Source organism: Micrasema longulum, unplaced genomic scaffold (genome assembly GCF_059751315.1).
Source record: "Micrasema longulum isolate JH-2025_06_02 unplaced genomic scaffold, ASM5975131v1 h1tg001328l, whole genome shotgun sequence".
Classification (NCBI taxonomy): domain Eukaryota; kingdom Metazoa; phylum Arthropoda; class Insecta; order Trichoptera; family Brachycentridae; genus Micrasema; species Micrasema longulum.
In genome coordinates, this window is record NW_028278515.1 from 124,099 (window position 1) to 136,804 (window position 12,706).

At 32.6% G+C, this 12,706-nt stretch overlaps 1 protein-coding gene and 2 long non-coding RNA genes across 4 annotated transcripts in view; 2 read left to right on the top strand and 1 right to left on the bottom strand.

Moving 5' to 3' along the window:
- Positions 1-266: 266 nt before the first annotated feature.
- Positions 267-12,706, top strand: part of LOC148275868 (dual specificity protein phosphatase Mpk3-like) — a 66,307-nt gene continuing 53,867 nt past the window's right edge. For both annotated transcript variants that reach the window (XM_088235102.1, XM_088235103.1), the window contains exon 1: positions 267-858. In XM_088235102.1, coding sequence (XP_088091228.1) covers positions 480-858 — 379 coding nt within the window. In that variant the 5' untranslated portion in view covers positions 267-479. The remainder of the gene's footprint in view (positions 859-12,706) is intronic.
- Positions 845-10,995, bottom strand: LOC148275869 (uncharacterized). The gene is made up of 2 exons (XR_015823925.1): positions 9,982-10,995; positions 845-1,814 (listed from the first exon to the last, which is right to left on the bottom strand). It is a non-coding gene; the product is annotated as an uncharacterized LOC148275869 (long non-coding RNA).
- Positions 1,974-4,292, top strand: LOC148275870 (uncharacterized). Its single transcript, XR_015823924.1, has 3 exons — positions 1,974-2,202; positions 2,602-2,692; positions 3,522-4,292. It is a non-coding gene; the product is annotated as an uncharacterized LOC148275870 (long non-coding RNA).

The following is a 12,706-nucleotide window of genomic DNA, read 5'->3' on the forward strand; positions in this document are numbered from 1 at the left end:
TCTCAAGGTTCAACAAAAGATTGGTATTGGTAACACCCACACAAAATTAATAGTACGCTGCTAAGAAATTAATTTTAATGGATGTAAGAAAGAGAGCAAAAACAAAGGAGACGCTCTTTCAATTAGAATTCTTTCATCAATGAAATGACGTTAGATGTTTCTATTGGTCTTATCGACTCACGTGGGGGCACGGATAGCCAATCAGAAAAGTCGACAGAAAATCGGTAGAGGTTTGCGCCATCTATGAGCTAAACTGGGAATGTTTTGTATTGTAACTGGTTTCGTCGCGGCCGGGTGTGTCTCGCGCTTTATCTGTATTTATCGAAAAAAATGTTTATGTGCGTGCAGTGAGATATTTGCCCAGATTATTTCTTAAATCGGATAAACATTATTATTTCATTAATAATTTATTTCGGAAGAATAGAGTATTCGGGGGTATTCGATTCTAGTACTATTTTGAATTTTGACAGCGATCGACAATGCCCACGGACGCAGATATTGAGTGCGATTATGTATCCAAAGAATGGCTTCTATCAAAACTGCGTTCGGACGACAGTGACAGCCACTCGATAGTCATAGACTGCAGGGGCTCCAACGAGTATGCCTTGTCCCACGTCAGGTCCGCCGTGAACTTCTCCATCCCGAGCATCATGCTGCGGCGCCTGGCGGCGGGCAAGATCGGCCTGCTGGACACCGTGCAGTGCAAGGAGCTGAAGGCGCGCATCGCGGCGTGCCACGACGGGGGCACCTTCACGCTGTACAGCGACTCGTCCCGCGACGGTGCCGACGGTGACAGCGTTCGCAGCATCCTGTTGAGGAGGCTCAAGCAAGATGGCGTGCGAGTGGTCTGCTTAGAAGGTAAACAACTATGTTTTTATGCCATTTTTGTCGCTCGCCCGCCATTTTCCACGTAGGAGTGCATGCATTCGTGCGTTCATTGACGGGGGCGGGTTGCCTATCATAAACTTCCATTCATGAATGCAATAAGCAACAAGTTTTAGCGTTCTGTCTGGCCTCTGGCCTGACGGTTATTGTGATCCTATGATGTCAGCCTTTATTCATGAATCATGCATGGTTAGGTAGGTATCGGAATACGGGCGAAACTTGTCTCCTCGATACCACGGTTTGGAATTCTTTATTCACGTAAACTTACCACTCTCCCGATCTACTTGCGTCTTGTGTGTGCTGTTTACTAGCCGTGTAGGAAGTAGGAACACCGTAGGTGTAAAAGCGGTTTAGAAGTGAACCAATCATAATTGGATACAATACTGTTTGAAAATATCGTTATATCGTAGTATTATATCACAAATTAATATTACAATACATGATATAAAATTATTTTCTTGTCTGTTCACCGAACGTTACAAGATCTAAGATCGGAAGAAATGTGAAAATCTTTACAAATGAAATGCTTTATAAATAAATAAATTTAATTTGAACTGTTTAAATTTGTAATTCAAGTAAAACAATTTAATTTGTTATCACATGCTACGGATTTCTTCAAATGATTTAGAGAACAAGTGGTTTTTAAGATTTTTCTGAAATATCAATTCAGTTTCGCACTTCTGCTGGGAGAACATTCCATGCCAAAGGGCGGGTCTACGACCGCAAATGCGCGTTCACCGAATTTAGTGTGCTGTTTGTGTAGATGTATAATAACGTAGATGTAGCTGATCTAAGCGTAAGACGTCTGTCAGCTAGTTCATCTGGAATGCATAGTTCCTAAGATATCCCGGAGCAGAGTTGTGCAGTGACTTATACATAAGCCAACAGAGTTTGTATTCGCCAGTGTAATTCCCGGATAGGCGGTAAAGCTATGGTTTCCTAAGACAGCGGTACCGTCACAAAGCGGCCGTCACGGGACGGCGGATGACGTCATTAAAACGTTGACTATGTAAATCAATGGCGCTGGTTTCCTAGAGAGCGTTGACGGTGAACGTAACGTCGAAGCAACGGTGCCGCCATTTGCAGGACGGCCGTCACAGCGGTGCGAACTGTTTTCGAACGGTTTTTGTCGCGAAGCGGTGACCGTTTAGCTGTCAAAATGAGTGCAAACGTGGTGCGGAATGTTGAAAATGACGAAATATTGATTAATTTTGTAAAAATCATGACGATTTATGTAATGGAAGGGCAAAGACTATTAAAAAGTCGAGTTGAAACAAAGTTCGTGAAGAAATATCGGGACAACGCTTGAAATATCAGGTATGTACTAAAATGTAAATAACAATAGAATCATATAAAAATAACAGAGCAAATGTTTATAAGCTACAAGAAAAAAGCTAAGCATCTATCATAATGTTATTTTTCTAATTCAAAACATTTATTATAACATTGTTTATACGTAATAGATTCCAAGGAATCCTAACCTATTTATTGTGTCTGCAGATAATTGGTTGAATTCTATATTAAAATTTCGTAAGGTATCCAAAGTAAAATGCTTTTATCGGATTCAATTATCCTTTTATTTTTTTATTTACAAGGGTGTAAAATGTGACGCATTTTGTCTTGTAAGGACATTATCAAACTTTTTATTAGGTTACCTTACCAAATCCTAACCTATTTTGAAGTTGACATTTTATGAAATAACACACAACATTTCAGATTAAAAGTCACATGGGTGTGATTTAAAATAAGGAGTTCTCCATGAATATTAAAGAGCCAAGAAAAATGCCTGGAACATAATCTTAACAGAGTAAGTTTGATGAATTTTAAATAAAATATGCCCTTTGAACATGAAATGAATACAACAAATTTGTCGATGGATACAAATGAGTATACCAATGTAATTCTTGTATGAACATTACTATAATATTTTTTCTGCATTAATTATTACATTTATTTATTCTAGAAAGCTACAAACACCAAAGAGTAGTCACCAATATAAACAATTTTTGTTACAACTGAGAGGGAAAACATTTTTGAGAAGGGAATACTGAATTTGCGTCGTAGGTGAATTGGTTCAGGCGCATAAATCTCACCCAAATGATAAAAGTTTCAGCTCTTTTACTTCACAAAAGAAAACATATGGAAGAGTTGAGGAAATGTGATGTTAAAACATAGGCAGAATGGAGAATGTTACAATGTGTAAAATGCCTACTTAAACCAGCCTATGACAGAGCATAAGCCCTGTAAGTGCCTAGACTTCCATATTCCCTTCTCGAAAATGTTTTCCCTCTCTGTTGCAACAAATTTAGAACTAGATAACTCCCTAGGGAGGAAATCCAGCCTGTCTGCAAACATTTGGACATACTCAAAACATTGTTTTTAATGAGTAAACTTATGGCACAGAAAAACGATTAAATGTAGACATACTTGGGACTTATTAATACATTTGTTCCAGGATTCTTATCACCGAATTCAATTAAATAATATGGTATGTAAATGAGCTCCCATTTATATTTGAGACAAGTTCAAACTAGCTTTATAGCAGCTCCATAAACACCAGTAATAAGTTCTTATTTAGATACATAAGGTAGGTTGCAATAACTTTCCTGTATATTCATTGTGAATTTTATTTTCAGAATAAGTACATACTACAAAATTATTTTCACCCAAGTGCAGATCAAGATACGAGTAGTGAGAGGGTAGATACTCTCCCGATAGTACTACTAGATTTGCTGTGCGAGTCGAACTCAAATGTTTGCCAGCAGAAATTACTAGGCTCCCGAGCGATTTCTTCACTGCCTCAACATGCAAGGACAAGGGGACATTCGTCAACGACCTACGACTCAGACTCGCAGACATCAGACAAACACCAGGCATCCACCACAGTCCAAAGAAAACCTTTATCCACAAAGAACTTCTCAACACGAGCCACGTATTTATATTTACTGACTGCCACAGAAGACCATTCCAGAACGCCATACAATGTAGAACAGACGGGAGACAAGACTTTCTGAAATCTACCTTCACTATTGTGATGGAAAAATCCAATGACACCATACCCACAGCAGTACTTACTTCGGACTCACCAGATCCACCTCCAGGAAGGCAGACACTCCCCTGAAATGAACACTTCCCAGAATAATACTGATCATAAAAAACAAAAATGTACTAATAAATATGAGCAAACTATTTTTACCTGGATGCAAATTATGTTTTAAATACCTCTTATGAATGTACACATTATTGTAATTCCATTTTGTATTATAATTTTATATGTATTGTTCTCCGTTTTTTAGATCATGAGAAATGTAGTTTATACTCACATAATATATTTTCTATTACATAATATTTATGTAAATTTAGGATTATAATGAAAAATCCTCAAGTATGCTATACTAAAATGATTTCGTGTTTAGCATTAGGTCTTATACTCATATGTATATATACATATAACTCATAAAAAATTAGTTTTTTATACAAATATGAACCAAACTTTTCTTCTTTAAATATCTCTTTGTAAAAAGAGATATTTAAAGAAAAAAAGACAATAAATTTAAGTTAATTAATAAAAAACATCTTAAAAAAATAATAACATATTATGGTAAAAAAAGCAATATATTATTTTTAAATGCTATTCTAAAAGTAATTCAAATAAGTTAAAAAATACAAAACCAGCAGTGAAAAAAGAAAGAATAAAAGTCTTTCAAGTGAAATGTAAAAGAGCATCAGAAATTCAAATATATTAAAAAAATATTTTGTACTTTCTCCAGCCTGTCAATATAAGTAATGTATTGTGGATTCCAAATTATGGATGCAAATTCTAGGTGAGTACTTACAAAGCTATAATAGAGTAATAATGAATTGATTACAATGTCTGCTTGTAATGACAAATGTATTCTTTATGTTTGTTGTTACTATGTAAAATACTATATTATATTTTGACAGACTAATAAAATGAATTTAATTATGATTCAAAGAGGTTGGATATATACTTGTATGATAGGGAGCAGATGATATTCCTAAAGAGTTAAAAGTTATACAATACTGTGTTGTGGGGTACATAAATTATTAGTTAAACGCTGAAGACATTTTGGTTTCGAACTTACAGTTTGTAGTTATGTATATTATTACATATGAAAGTTATAAGTATATATTATGGTGTCTGTAAGAAGTAAGTGTATAATAATTGTAATTTTCAGAAGAAATCTGTAGAGTTTATATATAGTAAGCAATATTAAGTTCTGATGTTCCAGTATAAATTGTTACTACAATTATTACAAGTTTAAATATGTATATTAAAGAAAACGTAAAGTAAAGTGAATTCTGGTTCTTTTGTTTTATAAAGAGATATTTAAAGAATAAAAGTTTGGTTCATATTTGTATAAAAGTACAAATATTATATGAGTTACATATAATATATGCATATAAGACCTAATGCTAAGTAATCTCACGAAATGTAAGAAAGCATCAGAAATTCAAATGTTTTAAAAAATATGTTGTACTTTCTCCAGCCTGTCAATATAAGTAATGTATTGTGGTTTGTAAGTTATGAATGCAAATTCTAGGTGAGTACTTACATAGCTATAATAGAGTAATAATGAATTAATAACAATGTCTGCTTTGTAATGACAAATGTATTCTTTATATTTGTTGTTACTATGTAAAATACTATATTATATTTTGACAGACTAATAAAATGTATTTAATTATGATTCAAAGAGGTTGGACATATACTTGTATGATATGGAGCAGATGATATTCCTAAAGAATTAAAAGTTATACAATACTGTGTTGTGAGGTACATAAATTATTAGTTAAACGCTGAAAACATTTTGGTTTCGAACTTACAGTTTGTAGTTTATTTATTTATTTTATTTTATTAAATATTTGGGTAAATCATAAGAACGCAAATATTTCTTTTAAAATAAGTATTAATAAGTATTAAAAACAACAATTTTTTAACATAAAAAGACCAATTAAGTTTTCATAAATTAAAAAGATATAAACATTAAATGTGACAAAAAAATAAAAAATAGATAAGAATTTTAAGTGAGAAAAGAATAATTAGTTATGTATATTATTACAAATGAAAGTTATAAGTATATATTATGGTGTCTGTAAGAAGTAAGTGTATAATAATTGTAATTTTTCAGAAGAAATCTGTAGAGTTTATATATAGTAAGCAATATTAAGTTCTGATGTTCCAGTATAAATTGTTACTATAATATTTACAAGTTCATAAATGAATATTAAAGAAAACATAAAGTAAAGTGAATTCTGGTTCTTTTGTTTTACAAAGAGATATTTAAAAAAGAAAAGTTTGGTTCATATTTGTATAAAAGTACAAATATTATATGAGTTACATATATATGGGTATAAGACCTAATGCTAAACAAGAAATCGTTTTAGTATCGTTATCGTTTGAGAATTTTTCATTATAATCTTAAATTTACATAAATATTATGCAATAGAGAATATATTATGTGAGTATAAACTCCATTTCTCATGATTTACAAAAAGGAGAAGAATACATATAAAATTATAATACAAAATGGAATAACAATAATGTGTATATTCATAAGAGGTATTAAAAACATAATTTACATAAAATTTTGCATACTATAAAACTATGTAATAGTACTTAATGTTTCCTAAATAAAAGAAAAAAAATACTTCTTTCTCTTATTACTGTTTACAGGATATCATGATTTGTTCACCAAAACACTAGAAATTGGCCCTGTGAAGGAATAGAACGCACCAAGATCAGTTACAAATAAAAATGTAGTTATTGCATATATTATTTTTATTTAATCAAAAACATACACCTTTTATTTTATAAATTATTATGTAATGTATTTTTTAAAATTATTTGAGTATGATCTTCTTCTTCTCTGGTCTCAATCCTGGGATTGGCTGGCAGCAATTCCTTTCATTCTTCTCCTCCATTCCTCCCTGTCTTGTGCGGCTCATTTAAAGTCAACATATGATGAGCAGCGCACGTCCTCTAATAGATCCTCCAGGTACTCTCGGCGTGGGCATCCCCTAGAATTTGTTCCCTCGGTCATCCCCTCCATTGCACATGCAGGCCTTCTTGACGTATTACATGACCGATCCATCTCGCTCGCCTTTCGGACAAGGTCCTGAGCAGGTGCCTTTCACCTTCGATTCTTTGGAGAACCTCCTCATTTGTAATGTGGTCTCTCCAGGAAATTCCTAGTAGTCTTCTATAGGACCACATCTCAAAAGCCTCTAGTCTCCGTTTATCTCTTTCGGATAGGCACCATGTCTCGCAGCCATACATCAAGATACTCCATAAATAGGTCTTGATTAGGAGTATTCTTAGTTTTAGGTCTATATTATTTGATTCTTTTATTTTGGACCTTTTATTAAATGCAAGTCTAGCTTGATGTATACGGCTGTCGACCTCGCTCTTAGACCAACCGTCCCACGTTATTTTGCTCCCGAGGTAGAGAAACTCCTTGGTGTTCTTTAGTGGTATTCCCGACATTTTTACATTTTTTTTTTTTTTTTTTTGCACCACAACAGGCCAGGAGGCCTAATTACAGTGGTGAATTACATCACAGAGCACCCAGGCTTGAGAAAAATCACATTTTATTTTTTTTTGTGTTCTCACCGGGAATCGAACCCGGAACCTTCCGTGCGTGAGTCAAGCGTCTTGACCACTACACCACGGAGGCCGCCACTCTCTCATCTGGTGTTGCATTCGGCCTACAGTCAGTAGCTTTGTTTTGTCTTTATTTATACTCATACTGTAGTTATTTTGAAGAATGCCTACCATAGTTGTAAGGGCTCTTGCAGTTCTTCTTCACTTTCAGCAACCATAGCAATATCGTCAGCAAACCTTATCATATCCCATTTAGTATGATATTAATAACAATAATTACAGGATTAAATAAACTAAAATTAGTTATTATATAGATGTGATTATAAGTAATTATGATATTTTACAAATTGCAAATATTTATTTATAAATCCAACATACTCAAGGAATACTATTTAAAAGTTTAACATATAACATCAAATCAGAGAGACTAAACATATATTATATAAACTATAAATCATATATTTGTTTTTACATTATAAATTTAAGATGTTTCTATCCACTTGTATCATACACACACTCACCCTTTCCACAAACCCACCCTCACACTCATATACACTAACTCTCATATTCACATACCTACCAAAACCTCACTCCACTCCAGCAATATTACAGCACATTTAAATCAAAGCTTTCTCTCACTCTCTAAGACTTGCAAATAAATAATACAATAATAAGCTCCACTCGTTTGACGATAACAGCCGAACCTCGCTTCTAAGTTATCGTTTTGAAATTTACTCAAGAGTAAATATTCTACTTTATGCATGGAAAATATATATAGGATCAACATTGAAAACGCATCCAATGTAGTAATGGGGGATTTAAATTTTTGTACACCTAGAGACTAACTCTCAGGTATTGAGAGTCTCCAAGTTTTTAACCAAAGGGACATGTTTCTTAGAAAATTTTTATGATCTACACTATCTTCTCTAATGGGTTCCTTGTGAAGATTGTTGAATCTCTGAAATTCAAATACACTTTACCCATTTACAATCTTCCACCATCTACAAAATATACTTTTAAAATCTAGAGTACTCTCGAGTTCTACAAACAGTTCTGGATTTTTAGGCGCTACGCACTTTAAACCCACCAATTGTTTTCTCATTAAAAACTTTTAACTCTAGGGATACATTTTGTTTTAGAATGTTGCTTGGATATAGGACTTTGTATGATATCATGTGCCCAAATTTGATCAAGGTTTTTTTTTCAAGATCATTAATGAATTTCGAATGTTGAAATTGAGCGTCTAATATTATACTGAAATCATTTAAATGAGGATTATTTTGAATTGATCCAATTATTGCAAACACACTTAATTAAATGTAAGTACAGGATCAAATTTGAAAAATAAAGTTCTACTATTATCTAAAGGGTGAGGTAAACTAGGGAGTAATATTTTATCTGTTTGAAACAATTCAAATGCCTTTTTTGTTAATAGCATTATTATCGGATATCAAAGATATTGTGTAGTAGGCCTTGTATACAAACTCCTGACGTCACTGCAACCTGTGAAGATCTATTGTGATGGATTAAATTAATTAAAAACAACTACTGCACAACATCATTATACTTACAGAGGAATATTTTTCTTTAATGAAATGAACAAAGATAATAAAAAGTACAGTCAGGAATACAATATATTTAAGAAAGAAGTAAAAAATTACATCTATAATTCTTCTTTATGTAACACTGATTGAAAACATCGTTAATATCTTTTTTGTAATTTATTTATGTTATTCTAAAATAATCTATTATAAGACGTCACTCCCCATTATGTACACAAGAATTGTTTATTTCTTTTACGTAATGGGAAACGTTAATGTAAATATATGTAATTGAAAAATGTAAAAAATTGTATTTAATATTGTATAAAAAATCTATTGCACCTATAACTTTAAGAAATCCTCTAAAGTTAATATCTATAGGCATTAAACATTTACGTATTTAAAATTGTCAAATGAATTGACAGAAACGATACTTACATATTGCCAAAATTATTATTCATTACATACCTCATTACTACCCCAGTACCGAATAGCAAATAGGCCCTGGAGTTCTACTGGTATTTTCTCATCTCGTTTGTGTCCTTCCAAATCGAGTTTTACTAGAGTAATTATGCGCCTCATATTTTCCTTCGAAAAACAGTATTTCTCCTTGAATTCACTGTCTTAAAAATCTTAAAAAGAGTTGACTCTTTTTTTAATACAATTTTCGTGCACGAGAAGGTCGCATGCCTTCGAAAATGTTTAAAATTAAATAAAACTGTGACAAACTATTCATAAATAACGACAAATATGACAGATCGCATTCTAGGGCATATTTTTGACAGATAAGCTGCCGTGGCCGCCAGATATGACAACGTTTTCCTAGGAAACCACTCTCTAGTCACCGTTTCGGCGGCCGTTCACCGCATCACCGTTCGTACGGCCGTTAAGATATCGGCACCGTTTTCCTAGGAAACCCAAGCTTAACACAGAATTTTGATGAATAGGTATTTGAGCATTGTTTTTCCGTCACTCTCTCGCAAAAGACAACTGCACGTCGAATTGATTATGTCTAACTAAAATCGACATTTCGTCGTCCTCTTCTCCGCACCATAAAACTGAACTGATTTGATTGTTGTTTTAAGAAAGAGTATGAGAATGAAAAGATCTGTGTCTGTACCTTTTGCGTTTATCAAAAATAGTTATCATATTTGTATTCTGTACGTGCGAAGATGACAGATTAAACTGGGCACTTTTATGGGTTTTTGGACGGTCCCAGCTCCCATTGTAAATAGTCTATCAAAAAACAAAACTATCGAGACACGCCAATGATAAATATTTTTAGTGTGTAAAAAAATCACTGCTCTGGTGCCATAATCCAGGGAGAAAACACAGGAATACGTTGTATGAAAAAAAAATCTGGCCGCGTTTCCTCTTAATTAATGCTAACATACTAGAAAAATCATTATACAAAGAAAATATTATTAATATTTACTAAATCTATTTGTCCCGTTGGGACGCGTGTTCTCATAATACGATTGACCACAATTTATAATAAGCGATTCTCGTGAATTTTTTTACTAGCGAATAAATTAATATAAAAAATGCAAGGCAATCGGTACCTACTGTTATTATTAAAATTAGTTAAGAAATAAGGGAGATAAGGATCAAAGCGTAGTCATTTAAATCCATTCGTGACGTCATCAAGTATGACTTTTTCAGATGATGTGAGACGTCATAGGTTGTTTAAAAAATGTAATAAAAATATCTATGATTTTGTAGAGTACCGTGAAATGGGGTGACTTCATTTTCGAACTCCAAACCTTGTACCTTTGTACAAAATATGTGAAATGGATATTTTGAAGATGAGACAATATGATGCGTGAACTAGAAAAAAATAAAATCTCGTTGATCAAAGTCAACCTTCTAAGTGGGGTTGCTCTAATACACCATAATTTCATGCGTTTGTTTTGAAGATTGTCCAATTAAGAAAAAAAAAAAAAATTCCCTGTAGCACTTAACTTTCTCATTGAAATATAAATCAAATAAAAATATTATAATAATTTTAAAAAAATGTATTTTAAATTTCTTAAAAAATATACAAAGAGGATGTCGTTATAATGAAAAAGAAGCAACTTCGCATTTGGCAAGAATATTGGGTAGATGGGTAGCCCCAATCCCATGCCGAGGCAAGAAAGACATCTTTTCCAACTGAAACCAAATGTAACGGAAGAAAAAGAACCTTGTTTTTCCAAAGTGATTGGGCACAAACAAGTTTGGGGCATCCTCCACATGCAGAATGTGCACGGGGCACTGCTGTAATGGTGCTCACCTATTCAGAATCCATGTCCGGGACTCTGCCATATGCGAATGTCAGCTTGAGGGATTTAAACCATGTTTTTTTGGATGCCCAATGATCAACGTCCCATTACCAATCATATTCTAACTCTCATGTAAACATGTATTCAAAATTTTATATAAATATCTAGTTATAAATGGTATCAAGTTGTAAATATGTTATATATCGTACAGTGTACTTAATATTGAATACTAATAAACTAACTAGTTTACGTACAGTGTACTTAATATTGAATACTAATAAACTAACTAGTTTATGTGTAAATTTATCAAAAACTTGACACTGGCTAGAACACCCCAGCAAAAAAGTGAAATAGCCAATAATCAAAGAAGAAGAAAAAGACATTGTTACCTTTATTTCAGTAAAGCGATTATTTTATTAAGCAAACGGATCATGTAATATGTTTCTTATGAAGTTATGAAATATACTTATTAGCCACTATAAATTGACGATATTTAACAATGTTCAATTGCACTTCTTGTAAGATTTCACAAGAAGTGCAATTGATGTGTATGAGGTTCTTCTACAAGCATTTCGTCAGAATTATCTGATTTACAAGATGAGTCACTTCACCGTTACCGTTCAAGGACAAAGCCTCAAATTGATTCCGCTCATTAAAAAAAATTTACTTAAGTTTGAAATTTTATTAAGACCCGATCATATGAGTCAATATATTTTTAGTTTTATTCTGAAATCCTGTATGCCAAGGGGAATTTCTAAGTCCTTACATTTTACTATTGCTTGGTAATAAACATTTTCCTTCTGTTCTGGAAATACTGGCTTAAATGCTTTTAATGATGTTTAACTTTATATTATCCATTGTATAGTGTTCCAAAACATATTTTTGAAGCAGCCCGAATCTTCATAAGAGTTTTTTCTAGTATTAAGGCAAAATATTTTTTTAAGTCCTGTCCCAAAACTTTTATTAATAAGTTCAAATCATGTTGCTCGCGAATTAGAGATGTAGAATAAATGACCAATTTCAGCCCATTTTAGAAAAATATTTTTATTCCTTAAATTAAAATTTAAACATGCAAACAATCATAATAATGGACACTCGGTGATATAAATACCAGTGATGTCACGACAATGGAAATGAAACAAAACTACTTTTACGTTAAATAAATATTTGAAAAACTAACGCTTTAGTTTAACACCGAAATTAAAAAAAGCATCTTCACAATTCAACCACAAATTTCTTGAAATCTTACTTTAAATAAGGTCATATAATATTTGCATTAAAAACGTATTCCGTATAACCATATAGAAAAAACAGTTAGGGCCTTACTCATAAACTTAAAAATAAAAATAAAAAATGTTAAAAAAAACTTGGTGTAAATTTACGCCTAAGTATAG